The sequence below is a fragment of the Moschus berezovskii genome, chromosome 28, assembly GCF_049115385.1.
Source record: "Moschus berezovskii isolate FMDL1 chromosome 28, NW_MosBer_1.0, whole genome shotgun sequence".
Lineage (NCBI taxonomy): Eukaryota > Metazoa > Chordata > Mammalia > Artiodactyla > Moschidae > Moschus > Moschus berezovskii.
The window spans coordinates 18099921-18118383 of record NC_142487.1 but is presented as its reverse complement, the minus strand read 5'-3'; the positions used below and the strand labels follow the sequence as shown (position 1 = coordinate 18118383).

Genomic DNA, 18463 nt, shown 5'->3' with positions numbered 1-18463 from the left:
TTCAAATAGGAATTCAGACCCATAGCAGCGCGCCGTTGTAAAAGCCGTGATGTTTTGGTAGAATCGAGCGCGTGGTAGACCAGTGGGCTGGCGCTTGCCCTGTGTCCAACTGTAGCAGAGGAGAACCTCCTCTGGAAGCAGCCGCTTCCCTGAGCAGAGAGAGGCTGCCCAGCTCCATCTCTGCTGTTCGCGATCATCACGGGGCTTCCAGTGAAACTGAGTCACACACCATGGCGGGAATGCAAGAAGGACACGCGATTTCTTGCATCGCAGAGGCCTTGAGAACTCGCTAAAGAATTAAGTCAGTGCACGAGAGTAATACAAGAGACAGCAGAAGCAATCGTAGCAGGGTCCATGTGCTGGGTCCACACTTAGTGCTGTGCCAGCGTCAAGGCAGAAGAGCGCACGCTTGCTGGCACAGTCAGGACAGGCTTCCTGTGGAAGGGGAGGCTTGAGCTGGGTCTTTCAGAGCGAGAAGAGAACGCGGGTGGTGGGGAGCCGCTTGGGGAAGAGGAGTTCGGTCAGGACGGTAGGAAAAGAGCCACCTCGTAGGTGAGGAGGAGCATGGCGGAGGATGGCTGGGGAGACAGGACAACGCTCCCTCTTGGGGCTCTGCAGGGCTCTCACTGAGTGCTGTGGACACCCCGCTTCTCCTCTGCCCTGTTGCTGCTGCTTTGGCTCAGTCCTTCAGATTTTCCTAGGCAGAGCCGTGCAGAAGAGCCCACACACCCTGGGAAAGTCAGCAGTGAATTCTGTCGTTCATCCCTGTGCCATGAGCATTTTCAGGTAATTGTGTTTCCAGAAAACTGCGCTTTAGCATTGCCTTCTGATGTAAGACCCAAAGAAGTCAGGTGGCTGCATCTGACCCGGTTCTCTTAATCTCCTTGGGCAAGAATCTGTTTTTTTCCTGAGTTTTCAGTGTGGGAAGATTAACGTGGAAACTGCTTGTTAATAGCACGTAGAAATACTGTGACTGCCGTGCTCCTGATACACTGTACACTCTCATGCCTCGGTTCTGTTAGAGGTACCTACCTACTGTCTTAGCAGGTGTGAGGTTACACAGACAGTTCCCCCCTGCCAAGGGATCCCCAGTGAGAGGCTTTGCTTACTAAGTGGGGGTGGGTGACTCTGAGTTGGGCGCCTGGTGCTTCTGAGTCTGAGGTGTCAGGTGGGTCCTTGCAAGCTGGGATTGTGTGTTCACAACTGCCATTTAATTTTTTAAAGAATTTCTTTTTTATGTGGACCATTTTGAAGTCGTCATTGAATTTGTTACAGCATTGCTTCTGTTTTACCATTTGGTATTTTTGGCCGGGGGGTATGTAGGATCTCAGCTCACAGACCAGGGGTCAGACCTGCAACTCCTGCATTGAGAGGTGAAGTCTAACCACTGGACAGCTAGGGCAGTTCCCTACCATTTAGTTTATTGGTTTTTATAACTGAGCTCGTTTTCTCTAAGGCCTTGTGACCGCGCGAAGGGGAGAAATAGATCACAGGGAAGACTTGTCTGTGGTTTGAAGGGGCGCTTGTCGGTGGATGAATGGGGGTTCACAGGACTCTGTGTCCTGTTTCTGGGGCAGGCTTCCGACTTGTCTCCCTCATCTCCGAGTAGCCCTGAGTTCCTCTGAGAACTTCTGGCACCTTCCCAGTGAGCCCAGGCGCCCCTTCGGGAGCCCCCGGTCAAGCGCACGCAGGCGTCTCCTCGCCTGGCTCTTCCTTCCAGGCCCACTGTGCTGTCTTCTCTGCTTCAAGTCCTTGTCCTTTCTCGGAAGATAACTTACTTTTTCGGACCTTGGTCACAAAGCGGTCGTATTTAGAAAGTGGTTCACCTCCTCCTGGGAAGAGAGATGCCAAACACAGTTCCTCCTCTGGCCGCTCAGTCAGTGTCGGCCCCACACGCTGTGGGTAGAGTCCAGGATGCCAAGGTAGGTTCAGGGTTAACTCGCCCCCATCTGACTGGGCCGTTCGTTGCCAAGAAAGTGCTTATGGACAACCTTGAAGCTGCATATTCGTGCTCCTCAGCGGTTCTGGTCTGCTGAAAATCATTGTATAAATTTGAGCTTTCTTTTCTGGTCAGAGGATGTAGAATGAACTCTAAGGAGATTAAAACCAAAAACTTCACTGCAAGAAAGCAGGTGACTTGAATCTGGAGGTATTGGGTTTTTTTAAATTAATTTGTTTGTCTTAATTGGAGGCTTAATTACTTTACAATATTGTAGTGGCTTTCACCATACATCAACACAAATCAGCCACGGGTATACGCGTGTCCCCCATCCTGAACCCCCCTTGGAGGTACTATTTTTGATCCAGCAGGTCAGTGACATCATTTGTTAACCTGGGAGAAAATGGCAGCATTTGGTGGAAATTTGAGATTCACACTGAGCTGTTTGCAGTCCTCTCCCTCTCCCAGTCATGGCATCTTTCTGCTTTATTTCCTTTGGACTTGACAGACCTTCCAGGTATCTTTCACAAGCCTTCAGAAAAGACACCCTATGAGAAACCCACTGAGCCTTGAAACCCTCTCAACTTCCTGAGAGTGGGCCTCCCACTCGACACGCTTGCTCTGTTGCCCTCTCTAACCTCCTCCCGCCTGTCTCAAGCTCATTCCTGTCCCTAGGCTTTATTTCGGAGAAGGCAATGGCAAGCCACTCCAGTACTCTTGCCTAGAAAATCCCATGGATGGAGCAGCCTGGTAGGCTGCAGTCTGTGGGGTCGCTAAGGGTCGGACACGACTGAACAACTTCAGTTTCACTTTTCACTTTCACACGTTGGAGAAGGAAATGGCAACCCACTCCAGTGTTCTTGCCTGGAGAATCCCAGGGATGGGGAGCCTAGTGGGCTGCCATCGATGGGGTCACACAGAGTCGGACACAACTGAAGTGACTTAGCAGCAGCAGGCTTTATTTACAAACAGTACGGCTACAGGAAGGGATTCTTCTGTGGCATCCCAAAACTCCAGCATTATTTTTTATATTTGAGTTTCCCACCCAAGTCCCCGGAGAGGAAGGAGACCCTGTTTCCCGCCGTCTCCCGCATGGTGTCTCAGCCCGAGTATGGGGACAGTTATGCAACAGAAGATGCCCTTGGGATGACCTGGTACTTTTCTATTTTCTTACGGCTCCTGGTCACCTGTGGGCAAAAGAGGGCTTGTGGAAGCTGGAGAGAGTGGGAAGGAGGGCGGGGGTGAGATTCTGAATACATTAAACCCCACTGATGAAGAGGAAGGGAATAGAGGGTTCTCTCCCTCTCTGAAAGTGAAAGTCACTCAGTCGTGTCCGACTCTTGGCAACCCTGTGGACTATACAGTCCATGGAATTCTCTAGGCCAGAATACTGGAGTGGGTGACCTTTCCCTTCTCCAGGGGATCTTCCCAACCCAGGGATCAAACCCACATTGCAGGCAGATTCTTTCCCAGCTGAGCCACAAGGGAAGCCCAAGAATACTGGAATGGGTAGCCTATCCCTTCTCCAGGGGATCTCCCCTGGCTAGAGCGTTTCAGGCTCATCAGTCAGCCTCATCCTGGAAGCAGGTCATACGTAGTGTAGGTGAGCCCCTCCAGGTTTTCCTATAAATGTTCAAAGTGTTACTATAGAACCTGCAGCTAGAATGAATAAACTCTCGCTTCTGTATATATAAGCAAGCAGCATGTGAGCCAGCATCGTACATACACGCCTCCCCTTACCATGGTGCTCTGACAGGCGGTTTGTTAGGACGGTAGGAAAGGCTATGAGCAACTGAATTGACTGTATGGGCCATGGCCACCTCCACCACCACTCTGACGAGCCCCCTTCCCAGACGCCCTGTTCTCAGGCTCCTCTGGACACTCCCACACACCCAGTGTCCTGGTAGAAGCCTCCACCCTGCCTCCCCACCCCCTGCCGCCTCTCGCTCTCCTGCCCCAGCTCCCAAAAAGTGCAAGGCAAGCCACAGCCAGAGCAATTTAGCCAACCCAAGCCAAGCTCTCTTCCTTGACTGCAGACCTGGGAAGCTGCCTGCAGGGTCTTTCTTACGAGGCAGGGGTGGAAATTCACAGGACAGACCAGGCCCCTCTTAGCTGGGGTTTCCTTTCAAGTCGCATTAACGTGCATTTGCCTCTACAGGTTTGGTTAATTGCAGTCATAATCCTTTGTTCCTCTCCCCTCCTCGAGGCAATGAGAAATAAATGGCTCCAGTTTGAGAAAGGTACACTATTTGTCTTTGACCTGAGCCTTCAAAACCCCAAGGTGGCAGGAGGCTTTGGCTTTGGCCAGCTCATTCTTGACGAGGACAGTTGATCCGGGAGACTTCTGGAGCAAGGCGAGGATAGATTCCTGCCTGGTGCTGAGGGAAGCGTGGGCCCCGGAACAGGAAATGGGTTTGCTGGAGTCTCGTATCCTCCCCAGTTCTTCTTCTCTTATGGCATTGCTTAACTTTAAATTTGCATCCTGGTCTATTCAGTGGTTTCTAATGATTTATGTTAAAATTTTTTAAAAAATTTTTTGTAGTTTAAAAACCCACACAACGTAAAATTTACCATCTTAACCACTTTTTTGTATACAATTCAATAACCTCAAGTATATTTGCATTTTTGTACAATCTCTAGAACTTTTTCATGTTGGAAAAACTGAAACTCTGTACCCGTTAAACAACTCCCGTCTTCTCTCCCCCACCCCCCAGGAGAGAGGACTGTCTGTCTCTATAATTTTGACAACTCTGCATACTTCATGTAGATGAAATCATACAATACGTACCTTCTTGTGACTGGCTTATTTCACTTAACCTAATGTCCTCAGGATGGAACCGTGTTGTAGCGTGTGGCAGGATTTCCTTCTTTTTTAGCAGTGAATAATACTAAATTGTATGCATGTACCACGTTTTATTTACCATCCACTGATGGATGTTTGGGCTACTTCTACCTCCTGGCTATTGTGATACTGCCCGAATGAACAAGGAAGGGTGTGCAAATATCTCTTCTTTTAAACTCTTTAGATATATAGCCAGAAGTAGGATTGCCGGATTACGTAGTAATACTATTTTTAAGCGTTTGAGGATTATGTAGTAATATGGTAATTCTATTTTTAATTATTCGAGAAAACTCCATGCTATTTTTATAGTAGCTGCACCATTTTGCATTTTTACCGGTAGTGCCCAGAGGTTCCAGTTTCTCTACATCCTTGCCAGCTCGAGTTGTTTCTGTTTTGTTTTTTTTTTTAATAGTAGCCATCCTAATAAGTATGAAGTGATTTTGATATGTAGTTGATAGGTATGATTATGGCTCTGATATGCATTTCTCTAATAATTTTGATCATCTTTTCATATGCTTCTTGGCTATTCGTGTATCTTCTTAGAGAAAGGTTTTAAGTTCTTGGCCTGTTTTTAAATCAAGTTATTTACTTTTTCTGTTTTCGTGTTGTAGGACTTCTTTATATATTCCGAATGTTAACTCCTTTTTAGAAATATGATTTGCAAATGTTTTATACCATTCCATCAGTTCAGTTCAGTCGCTCAGTTGTGTCCGAGTCTTTGCGACCCCATGAATCACAGCACGCCAGCCCTCCCTGTCCATCACCAACTCCCGGAGCTCACTCAAACACATGTCCATCGAGTCAGTCATGCCATCCAGCCATCTCATTCTCTGTCGTCCCCTTCTCCTCCCACCCCCAGTCCCTCCCAGCATCAGACTCTTTTCCAGTGAGTCAACTCGTCACATGAGGTGGCCAAAGTATTGCAGTTTCAGCGTTAGCATCAGTCCTTCCAATGAACACCCAGGATTGATCTCCTTTAGAATGGACTGGTTGGATCTCCTTGCAGTCCAAGGGACTCTCAAGAGTCTTCTCCAGCACCACAGTTCAAAAGCATCAATTCTTCGGTGATCAGCTTTCTTCACAGTCCAAATCTCACATCCATACATGACCACGGGAAAAACCATAGCCTTGACTAGACGGACCCTTGTTGGCAAAGTAATGTCTCTGCTTTTTAATATGCTATCTAGATTGGTCATAACTTTCCTTCCAAGGAGTAAACATCTTTTAATTTCATGGCTGCAGTCAGCATCTGCAGTGATTTTGGAGCCCAAAAAAATAAAGTCTGACACCGTTTCCACTGTTTCCCCATACCATTCCATAAGTTGCCCTAAATGATATGTTTCAAGTAAGTTTCTTAAGTTCACCATTTGCCTTTGTCATTTTGATGGAAATTCTTTCTTTGTTACGTTTTTCTTTCTTAGTCTCACTCTTCAAAACAGACTTAAAGATTCTAAAGGAGATCAATCCTGGGTGTTCATTGGAAGGACTGATGCTAAAGCCAAAGCTCCAATACTTTGGCCACCTCATGCGATGAGCTGACTCACTGGAAAAGAATCTGATGCTAGGAGGGATTGGGGGTGGGAGGAGAAGGGGACGACAGAGAATGAGATGGCTGGATGGCATCACCGACTTGATGGACATGAGTTTGAGTGAACTCTGGGAGTTGGTGATGGACAGGGAGGCCTGGCGTGCTGTGATTCATGGGGTCGCAAAGAGTCAGACACAACTGAGCAACTGAACTGAACTGAACTGAAAGTTATTTATTTGGAGAAGACAACCTATCCCCTCTCTGTCCAGTATGGAAATGTTTCATGGAGGATGGAGGGGGAGAAGTCAGTGATTGCATTTGCCCTGCAGCCTGTGAAGAGTAACCCAACCTTGGACAGCCCAGAAAATCCCTGGACATGTCTTCTTCAGGGTAGACATGCATAGCCAGCCCAACGTTCCCAGATCCAGCAGATCACCTCTTGCAATGGGTTCTCCCTGGAATCTCTGAGTCTTCCAGGAGAGCCTTGTAACTCTGAGTGCTCGAAAGTCAAGCTCAACCTTCCGGAATTGCTCTTACAGAGTCCTTTGGAGCATGCCTAAAGCCAAACACCACTACATACTCTTAAAGCTTCAATAAAGTCCCATTTGTCTCTGTCCCTGCCAGCATCCTCATGAGCTCACCCTCCTTTAAAGTCCTGTAACACATCCAAATCTCCACTAGTTGAGGTTTCCTGAGGTCTTCCTAACAGCTCTCTCTTTTGGGCAGGGTTCATGATTTGCCTTTTGCAGCTCTTACATTTCCTGGGACAATTGACTGATGGATTGGGAGAGAATTACCGTATGGTGGGCATCTTCCTGTCCCATATCAGATTTTCAGACACGGGGAGAGGCAGGAATTGGAGTACACTGCAAACGGGTGGACTTAGATCCTCCAGAAAACCTGTTCTTGACTTGGGGTGTGAGCAGTGCCTATGAACTGTGCTCTCCCTGAAGGACAAGTCCCATGTGCGGGCATCTGGGCACAGGGAGAAGCACAGGAGCAGGACTGAAGTCCTTCCATTCTAAGGTGCAGCCAGCACCCCAGGTTGTTGAGGAAAGAGATCACAAGGGTTGGCCTCCCTGACAGACTGCAAGGTGTTCTTGTGAGATTTCATGGGTTTCAGGAGGGAAAGAGACCTTGAGAGGACTTGCTTGACTTTTGATGGTCAATCCCTAGCAGCCTCCCACTATGTCTAACCTGTACCACATATCTTCTCTTTTGAGCTTTGGTGTAAGGGCTAAGCTAAGAAAGTCTAATTCCTGTGCCCTGTGCCCTGGGGGAAGAACTGTTTCCCAACCTTCAAAGCGTCTCATCTCCTCTCTGCCCTGGAGGGAGTGGTTCGTGGAGGTTAGTAATTAACTCAGAGTGACAGGTTGAGTTCTTTATATTGCAGTTTCACTTTCCCATGGACACGACCCTATTTTTATAGAGACGCTTGTATCCCTTACCCCACTCTGAAGTCACGTAGAATGAGAAGGGAATTGTCTACTATTTTGCTCTGCTTTGAAGATAGGAGAACGTGGAAGTGGGAATGTTAATTGTGCCACCATGACTGCAGATCCTAGGTCCCAGCATCAAGCCTTATTCTGTGTCTTGACCTCCCTCCCACCCAAGGATTCTGGTCTAAATATTCTCAACATTGACTTCACAGGAGAAATCCAGCTCCCTCTCACATATAAATTTCTTTGTGATATTTTAATGTGAACTATAAATGGATCCATTGTGTTTATTTTAAAAAGTCATCTCTATTGATGGCAAGAATAACTACAAATATAATGTCGTTTAGAGAAGTTGCCTTATCTCCCTAACTGGCCTTTTCTGAGGTCAGTCATCTTAGACATTTTCCGGGCTACCCACACCCCTCACCCATTCATCTCTGGCCCGCCGGCATTACAGTAATTACCCTAGATGGCAGAGGAATTGTTATCAGATAATATCTTAGAAATAGGGAAATTATGAGCTAATTTCAGGCCATCTCAAATTAATGAGAATGTTCTTTGTGGAGTGCTACCAATGTAAACCTTTAAAAAATGACGAGTGGGAGATATTTAAATCCTTTATCTTTGGAGCTTGGTACAAGCTCTGCAAGTGCTCCCAAGTGCTGTTATCTGGCCAATTGCTAGGGTGGCTTTTTTATCTTCCTTCTGGGTTTTATTAACTAAAAGTTCCTCTATGGCTTGGCTGTCATTGGCAACCTTTCTTGAGGTGCAGAAAGAGGGTCTGTAATGGGAGGAAATGAGGTTCTAAGAGACGTGACTGGGTCTGTAGGACCAGCATCCGGGCTGGGAGGACCCTCAGCCGGGGTGATGGCTGGCTGACCCGGTGCCTCCCTCCTGCATGGCTGGACTGCCTCCAGCTTGGATTTTGCATCTTTGATCCTGTTTTATTGACCTGGAATTACTTGTCTTCCATGGGCATGACCAAAGGCTGTTATTTAAGGTGGTTTGTCTCCAAGCAGTTGATTCATTTGATCTCAAGATTATTTCCTGCCTTTTCTCATCATATTTTGGTGGAGGGGCGGGAGGTGGGCACCAGAGGGGGAACTGGAGAAGCCTGATGTGTTCTGGGCGCCGAGCTTAGCCCTGTTGGATGGCTGGGGCACTTATTTTTGCAGGGCCTTCTGCTTAGGGTGCTGCGTCTCCACCACCATCCCTAACCCATCAGGGGTGGCTCCAACATTTCTACTGGGGAGCGGCAGTTAGGGAGTACAATCTGTTTGGAAGGGCTGGCATAATTTTATGTGAGATTGAGGAAATTCAGTTGCCCATACTAACAGTGAGAAGGCCAATGCTGTGAAGGTCATGAAGGTCGAAGCCTGTGCCCCAAGCCCAGGTCCCTCTTTGGTGTTCTCCGTTCTCCTTCTCCACGTGCTCTGGGAAGTTATCTTCTTGCCCACAGCCCTTCCTAGTTATCTCTCCCTTCTTATGTATTTATTTATGCCCATTGGTGTGTATGTGCGTGCTCAGTCATGTCTGACTCTTTGTGATCCCTTGGACTGTAGCCCGCCAGGCTCCTCTGGAATTTTCCAGACAAGAATACTGGAGTGGATTGCCATTTCCTTCTCCAGGAGATCTTCCCAACCCAGGGGTCAAAACTGAGTCTCCTGCATTGCAGGCAGATTCTTTACCACTGTGCCACCTGGGCAGCCCCATTTATGCCAATAATTAAAACTTTATTGAAAAACGGATACCAAAATAGGAGAGCACTGTTGCATACCTTACACAGTTAAACGTCATTACATTATCTTGGTAGGTGAGAATTGTTGAGCTGGTGAGGGTTTTTCTGTGAAAGAACACAAATTCAGGAAGTTGTATGGATCCTTGATGTTGCTTCCTTCTAAATGAATGTCTTCTGTGAGGCTGGTCTTTCCTCCCATCACCTGGCACAACACTGTTGAACAACCTACACAAAACACAGTCATCTGAACATGACTGAGAACTGTATAATCCTGTAACAACCTAGACATTTTACATAAAGTCAGAATTTGGACTTTGAACCAGCCATTTCTTTTTATGTTTTTTCTTTTCTTCTTCCAAGCAAGGGTGCAGTAAATCTCTCGCCAAAGACATGTTGATCCTTTCACAAGCCCAGCCTGTCCAGATCTCTAAGACGACATTCCCAGGGAGCAACACACCCCTGGGCACACAGCGTCTTCTTTCTTCTTCTTTTTATAATACTTATTTGGCCGCTCCAGGTTTTAGTTGAGATGCGTGGGTTTAGTTGTCCCGAGCCAGGTGGAATCTTAGTTCCCTGACCCAAGGGATCAAACCTGAGTCCCCTGCATTGCAAGGCAGATTCTTAACCCCTGGACCACCAGGGAAGTCCCCTTCCTTCTTTCTTAAATGGAACTTTTACTTTTTTCTGAGTTAATGTGCTCTCAGAAATCACTCTCTCTGGGTTCAAATATTGGCTCTTCTGTCTCCTGACTCTCTGACTTTGGACAGGTTATTTGATTTTTCAGCAGTAGGATGGATGAGTGATAGACCCCAACTCTTGTTGGTTGTGGGTATTCAGTGAGCCCATGAAGCCTCTGGAACTTGGTGCTCTGTAGATGCCCATTCACAGGGTCCCTGCCAGCTCGTTCAGCCTGGTGCGTGAATGAGGAAAAGTTTCCTCTTCCTCCTGGATTTCTGCCCTTTCTCACCTGCTTAGCCTGCTGCCCTGGTCTGCGAGCATGGGGGCCCCTCTCATTGTGGTTAAAGCTGCTGATGCTATTATCATGCTTCCAGCTTGGTGGGTGATCACATCCATCCAGTCACACAACTGACTCTCACTCCACTTGCCACTGGTCATTTGAAGTCCTCTCATCTCCGCCTTCCTTAATGTCTTTAGAACCTTCCTGTTAACTGGGCTGCCACCAGCCTGAACTCTACCCTGGCTGGATTCCCCTCAATAATGACTCCAATAATAAATCCTTATTCAACCTCCTGCATTCAGTCTTGTACATCTTCCCACAAATCAAAGTATTTTTCTGAGATGGAAATTCGGTTTTCATTTCTTAATTTAAAATCCTGCCAGTTCTCCCCATTTCTCCTGGAAAAATCTAGAAGTGTAGCAAACAAGGCATCCGGTGGGGCTGTGCCTGGCTGTGCGATGCCACGTCTTACCTCTGTAGACTCCTCCCCTTCCCCAGGCCCCTTCCCCAGCAGTGATCCAGCCATATTGTGAACATTTCAGTTGAGCAATTGATGTCAGTGTTGATGATCTAAAGTGTGAAGAGCTCAGATAAGTCCATTTTTAAAGTTAAAACCCAGCAAATACTTCACCAGTGACAGACAGTTCACAAAGTATGGACAACTAGAACATACACTCACACCCTCAGAAAAATCTTGAGCTCTATCGATAGTCAAAGAAATTAGAATTCAAAAATGTCATGTAACAATTAGCCAAAGATTTTTGAAAGTTAATTTATATTATTGACCAAAAATCTGTGATGCATTAATACTCCCAGTGAGGGGCAGGGGGGACAGACCTGACTGGAGCACAAGGCAACTTTGGGGTGACTGACATGATGGAAATGTTCTGTATCTGATTGTGATGGTGGATACATGTAGTGAAATACTGATCAGAAACTCATTGAAACATATCTTTCAAATCAGTGCTTCTTATTGTACATAAACTCTAAGTCAAACATGAATTTTTTTTAAGTTTTTTTTAATTTTTAAAATTTTATTTAGTTTTGGCTGCACTGGATCTTTGTTGCTGCTCTGCTCACAGGCTTTCTGTTGTTGCAGCAAGTGGGGGCTGCTTTCCCGTTGTGGTGCGTGGGCTTCTCATTGTGGTGGGAAGAGCTCGTGGCAGGTCTTCTTCTTGCAGAGCTTGGGCTCTGGAGTGCACAGGCTCAGTAATGTGGCACGAGCTTAGTTGTCCCATGGCATGTGGACTCTTCCTGGACCAGGGCTCAATCCCATGTCCCCTGTATTGGCAGGCAGATTCTTAACCACTGGACCACCAGGGAAGTCCTCAAATCTGAATTTAAAGACAGCCTTATTAACCAGGATTAGGAGAATGAGACCCTTGCGTACACTGGGAGGCTGGGCTGAGGGTAGGTGATAGCATCAGTTGGTTCCATCTTTCTGGAAAGTAATCTGCTGCTACCATTTAAGAAAACAAATCCTGACATGGTAATTTTCCTTTTAGAACAGCATCCTAAGAATCATGAATTCAAAGATGTATATCTAATATTTGTCACAGCAGCAATAGCAGCTAAAAACTGGGGAAAGAACCAGAATGTCCTTCAATAGGTGACTGGTTACATTGCAATTCATCTGCATGGGGCACTGCCAGCCCAGGAGGAGCCTTTGTGTGAATCGGAAAAAGGCATCCCTCTGGGGCAAACGCTCCCTCCCAGACTTGAAGGGGACATCAGCTAAATTCTAGCCCCACTGATCCTTTACCTGGGCTCCTGGGCAATTTTCAGGCTGAAAGCAGCATCTCTGATTCATAGGATGGTCCACGAGGCAGACTTTAGAACTGATGTCTTTAAAGAACAGCAGCATGGGAAACTGTTCCATAACAAATGGGAAGTTAAATGATAAATATAGGGGTGATTCTACATACAACTCATCTTTTCTTCAAAAATAAAATCACTGGAGGGAGACAGGCATGCGTGCATGCTAAGTCACTTCAGTTGTGTCTGACTCTTTGCGACCCAATGGACTACAGCCTGCCAGGCCTTCCAGACCATGAAATTTCCCAGGCAAGAATACTGGAGTGGGTTACCATTTCCTTCTCCAGGGAATCTTCCTGACCCAGGGATCAAACCCACGTCTTATGTTTACCTGTGTTGGCAGGCGGGTTCACCTGAGTGACAGAATCACGGGTGATTTCTCTTTCTTACACCTGCTTTTTCCAGATTTTCTTGCTGTCAGTACTTTTTTTAGTTGTGAAAAGACTTACATTCTTACTCTCCTGTTTGATAAGACTCTATTGTGCCGATGCCTGTAACAGTGGTCAAGAGCAGATGGGACTTCTGTGCTGGAGTTAAGGCAAGAACCGCAGGGAGCAGAAGATGAGGGCCGTCTTGCTGAAGTCCCAGTGATCCCTTTGGTAAATGGGGACGTCTCTTACTTTGTCCTTTGGTCTTTCCATCCTGCAGGTTTGAGACATTTGAGGTGAACAGCTTCGAGCAATTCTGTATCAACTACGCCAATGAGAAGCTCCAGCAGCAGTTCAACTCGGTAGGTTTTTCTGGACCCAGAGATGTCGCGTGGTGGGGGGAGTCACAGACAGCCCAGCCTTGCACTTCTCCTCCGTCCAGGGTCAGTGGGCTCCAGCTCTGCCCTGACCTGCCCTTGGTTTCCTGGGTGGTGCCCCAGTTCTAGGCAGGCACTCCCCACTGCCCAGAGGAGGTTGGAATTGGGACAGCTGAGTCAAGAGGGTCAGTGATCCTCTCTTTGGTTTTGACTTCCACTCTTTTTGAGCCCAAGCTTCTGGGGTATTTGAGCAATCGCAAGCCAACTGTGAGGCTTCTTGCGATTGGTTAAGGTATGACAGTGCAGGTGAGCAGTAGAACATCCTAGGGAAGGGCTCACATGGGAGTGAGGATCACCTTTGTCGTTGTTTGTGTCCGACTCTCTGTGACCCTGTGGACTGCAGCACGCCAGGCTTCCCTGTCGTTCACTATCCCCCAGATTTGCTCAAACTCATGTCCGCTGAGTCGGTGATGCCATCCAACCATCTCATCCTCTGTTGTTTCCTTCTCCTCCTGCCCTTCGTCTTTCCCAGCAGCAGGGTCTTTGCAAATGAATTGGCTCTTCGCATCAGGTGGCCAAAGTACTGGAGCTTCAGCATGAGTCCTTCCAATGAATATTCAGGGCTGATTTCCTTTAGGATGGACTGAGATCACCCAACTGGGCCTTGTTTTTTTCTGCATTCATGACTGTGACTGGTGCCCAGACCCTTTCTGATGAGTATATCCCAGCCTCCGGGACTGAGAACCCATGTGGTTGAAGCTCAGGGGAGTCGAAAGTTAAGGTGTGTCTGTAGTTCACTGACCTGACTTTTTGCTCCTTACACTAGCACGTATTCAAGCTGGAGCAGGAGGAGTACATGAAGGAGCAGATCCCCTGGACTCTGATTGATTTCTATGATAACCAACCTTGTATCGACCTCATAGAAGCTAAGCTGGGCATCTTGGACCTGTTGGATGAAGAGTGTAAGGTAAAACTGATGATGTCATTGAATCGGTTCGATTCTAGGCTTGGGGTTGTGGGGCAGAGGACAGCTGTGTGGTGCAAGGGAACATGTGAGCTCTCAAGACTGGAGTTTCATCTGATTAGCCGGCCTTTAGTTTGCCGGGAGAAGCCTTGGTGTCTGTTCTGCATAAAAGGTGCCAGAAGGTTACACGTTGAGCGTGACCGGCAGGTATTGCTACATTGGTGAACAGTGTCTTTGGCAGAGGCTGGGTGTTAAGGAGTGGCATGATGTGACGGTGTATGGATTTGGTGCCCCACATCTCCTGGGTGCTGAGGAAGGACCCCAACTTCTAGACAGGCATCCCGGAGAGGGAGGGTCAAGAGCCCAGGGTCATCTTTACCATGCCAGGTGGCTTGTGATGCTAAGAGCCACGTGGCTTGGTGGCAAGTGAGAGCTGTGGATTTCCCCCGTGCAGCTTGTCACGGACACTACCTGCTGTGACAGGAGCAGCCCTGAGTTGCCAGCATGGAGAGAATGCGGCAGCCTTGGGCTTGTGGGGCAGGGGAACTCCGTGTTATCAGTCACCTAATTGCTTTGGCCTTTGGTTTTCTGCTCTATAAATTGATGGGCGTTGGATCTGATGGTCTTTAAACTTCTCCTGATTTGGTGTTTGGCGACGATGGTAAATGTATGCCAACTCCTTCAGGGGTGGAAACTCTATAATCAAGAGGTGTAGAAGCCACTTGGGTCTCGGCATTGAAAGGGAAGAACCCAGTTGCTCTTCCTGTCTGAACTCCCATGTCTGGGCTGTGGAGAGTGGCTTGTGGCATGATGGTTTGGGAGGAGCAGATATTTCCTTTCCAGAAACTTGCACTGCCTTTGAAAGTGAGAAAGACTGAAAACAAAACAGTGGAAGACAGAGTGAAAATACGCTGAAATCCGCAGCATGCTCGTATCTGATGGTTTTCAGCACATTCTCAAAGCTGGGGACTCGATCTGGTGTCAGACTCAGGAACAGGTAATTCCTTGGGGTGACAGGGGCTGCGCTGGCTCACCTACCCCCCCATGAGGTTGTGATAAAGGTGATAGAACAGTTGTCCCTTTGTCCCTGCTCGGGCAGCACAGACGTTGCAGCCCAGGCCTTCCAGCCGCCCCGCCCCCGGTGTGCACCCCTCCCTCATCTCGGCTCTATGCCCACTGCCAGCAGCTCCCTCTGACACTCGGTGGGCACGTGCTCCCTCCCCTCCGTCTCTGGTGATCCTTTCTGCAGCCTCCTCCAGCTCCACACCCCCAACCACGTCCTCCATCCAGTTCCGGGCCTCTGAACCAGTATAGCCCCCGAGTCCTGGCTCCAGGAGGGTTGTGACTCTTCCCTCCCTTACCCAGTGGTGATGTCCAAGGGCGGACAAGGCTCTGAGCCAGCGGCTCAACCTGGCTCTGCGATGAAGCGCTAACTGTGCTGCAGACTGCAGCCCCTGGGGGCCTGTCCTCGCCTTTCTCCTTACACGGGCTTCTCACGGAACCCCCCACTGCCTCAGGGGGACGGAGTCTGTGAATTCAGCAGCTGCCCTATCGATTTTCCCTGATATACCTTGCCTTTGGCAGGCAAGCCAAGGTCACTTGTGGGTTCGTTTTGGCTCCTGGTTTGAGGTTCTTTCTCAGAGGTGCCACTGCCCAAGGGAGCGTGTCCCAGGAATGTCAGGCTGCAGCGGTGAGGACACTGGTCACTGCACAGTGAGAGATCTGAGGCTGCTGTCCAGAGGCAGGGGGACCCAAGCCCCTGGGGTGAGGGAGTGGGGTGCGCCCACTACAGCACAGGGCTGGGGAGCTGGTGGTTCTGGGGGTGGCGGAGGAGGGCATAGCGGTGTGGCTGAAAAGTAGGCAGGGGTTTCAGGGAGGACCAGGGTGCAAATGCAGCAGTTTTGAAATCTTCCTCCACAAAGCCCTGGACTTGGCAGCCTTGGGTATTCCCGGTGCAGCGGATCCCACACCTTCCTGTCTGCCTTCCTACCAAGTGCGCGCTGCCTGTACTACTTTCCAGAAGCCGAGGGGAATAAAACCCAGCTGCTTCTGCATGGATGGTCTTTGCCTTATGCTGTATGGTGCCTTTTGTTCGGGTCAGATTTTTAAAATTAGGGGATTTAAGTTTCAGACTGTATCCGACCCAAACTCCTGCCCAACCCCCAGAAGGTATTGGTTTGGCCAAAAAGTTCATTTGAGTTTTTATATAACATCTTATGAAAAAACGTGAACAAAATGTTTGGTCAACTCAATATTATGCACCTACTGTATATCTGGTCTTGAGGGGAAAGCCCTCAGGAGAAGGGACAGGGATCTCCCTGCCAGCCAGCAAATGGTGAAGAGGGACAGGATGGTACTTGGGAAGAGCCTGGCCTGGGCGAGGGGCCCATGGAGGGCTGTGGGCAGGGCCCAGGAACAGCAGAGTGATCTCAAGGGCAGGGCACACCAGGTCAGAAAGAGTGCTGAGCTGCACATAGCCAAGGGGATTCTGTTAGATGCTTCTCTGTCCCTGAGGCTCCTTAGAAGGGAGATCTGAGGATCAGCTGGGGTTTCCGCTAGTCCCCGAGGGAGGTGTGCACCCAGAGCGTCGAAATAGATCGGGGGTGGTGCTGTGAGTGTGACACTTGAGCCTCACTGGCCGCCAAGTCACGGATGTAGCGGGGGGGGGGGGGGCAGCAGGCAGGTGGGGAGCAAGATGAACACCAAATTATAGGACTGACTCAGAGCCCACAGTGTGGGAACCACTTTCTGTGAGATTAGCTGCCGTGGGAATTCCGACTCATCCAGTGTAATCGGATACCGCGTCTAGTAACAGACGGATCTTTTCAAATTTTATTTATTTTTTGGCTGTGCTGGGTCTCTGTTGCCACGCATGGGCCTTTTCTCCCGGCGCTGCTGTCTAGTTGCGGTGTGTAGGCTTCTCACTGCGGTGGCTTCCTTGTTGTGGGGCGTGGGCCCCAGGTGTGCGGGCTTCAGACGTTGTGGCGCATGAGCTTAGCCACTCTGTGGCACGGGGCGTCTTCCCGACTGGGGAGCGAACCCCTGCCCCCTGCATTGGCAGGTGGATTCTTAACCACTGGACCACCTGAGGAATCCTAATAGATGGATTTTTAACCAATAGTTACTGCTTTTCTCAGAAGCCATGAAACTGTACACTTATAAAGGGTGCATTTTGCTCTATGGAAATTGTACTGTAACAAGTCTGACTTACAAATCCTCCTCTTGGAGGAACGAACTAGCAAGGACTGATAGGAATTGAGACAGCAGTGCGTGTTTTCTCAGAAGTGACATACTTGCGTTTGAGCAGGAATTTTGTGATAAGTGAGACCTTGACCCCTAGAAGCAGTTCCAGTGGGTGAAGACACACCGTCTCAGGCTGGAGAGACGCAGGCAGTCCTGAGTCAGGGAGGCAGACTCTGTGCTGTTGACTGGGATCCTCTCATTTCATGGAGCCAGCCCGAGGAGCTGACGAGGATGGGCCTTCCTGGTCATGATGTCGTTGTTGAGGCGTAGAAGGACGGCAGATTGCACTCGGGAGTCAATACCTGCTGTCTCCTGACCAGGTTCAGCCTGCTCTCACGAGAGCTGATTTTGTATGGAGACCAAGGCCTTGTGGTTTCTCCAGATGCAGCCCCAGGGCGGTTGGCTGTGAGCAGCTCTGAAGCCTGTGGTGGACGGAGAGCAAGCGGCTCCCACATTCATCCGCCTGACAAACCCCAGGTTCCCTTCAGCGCGCCTCTGAGGGGTCAGGCGAACAACAAGATCATCTCCCGAGATGATGGGGAAATGGAAACACTGAGATGAGAGGGCGGTGGTAGCGGGGCAGCGCCCCCAGAGCGGCTGTGTGAGCAGGGGTCGCATGAGGGGAGAGGCACCCTGGCTGCAGCGGGTGTTGTGTTTGCAGAGCCTGAGATGGTCTGGTTTGTCCTGGGCCCGTGGTGGTGGCCGGCGAGGGCGGGAAGTGGAACCATGGAGAACGGGAGCCTTGGCCTCGCCTGCCCAGCGAAGGTGTCTGGGGGATGGAAGGGAGTGAAGCGGGGAGAGACATGATCGGATGTGACTGACTTTTCAGCAGGGCTCCCTGAGAACTGTGTGAAGGGTAAGCTGGAGCAGGACCGTGGAGTCAGCAGAGTGCTGGCCACACTGCGGTTGCACGGCCAGGAGGAGACGCCGAGAGCTTTTGAGGAGGGAGGCAGCGGGTGAGGGCCTCGATGGCCCCGCACGTGACAGCCAGTTGTTGGTTGGAGCCGTTTCTAGGGACTTGTCTGGGCAGAAGTCTGACTTGGGTAACGGGAGGAGCAAATAGGAGTGAGGCAGTGGAGGTGGCGAGTCTGAAATCCTAAGAAGGAGCTGAGAGAGGGGAGGGCTGGAGAGGATTCAGGAGAGGGAAGGTGGGCAGCTCCTGGTACCTAGGAGGCAGGGGTGTGTGCTCAGGAGGCCGACCAGGAGGAGAGGCACTCCCTCTCCTGAGGAGGGTCCGAGGCGTTGTGGTCTG

The 18463-nt window shown here is 49.3% G+C and overlaps 1 protein-coding gene and 1 pseudogene across 1 annotated transcript in view; one reads left to right on the top strand and one right to left on the bottom strand.

The window, feature by feature from the left end:
- Positions 1 to 18463, top strand: part of MYO5B (myosin VB) — a 347287-nt gene that overhangs the window by 235887 nt on the left and 92937 nt on the right. Inside the window, exons 11-12 of the mRNA XM_055417346.2 lie at positions 12908 to 12989; positions 13831 to 13971. Of these exons, the coding sequence (XP_055273321.2) occupies positions 12908 to 12989; positions 13831 to 13971 (223 nt within the window). The remainder of the gene's footprint in view (positions 1 to 12907; positions 12990 to 13830; positions 13972 to 18463) is intronic.
- LOC148773581 (small ribosomal subunit protein eS27-like pseudogene) lies at positions 522 to 9878 on the bottom strand (annotated as a pseudogene).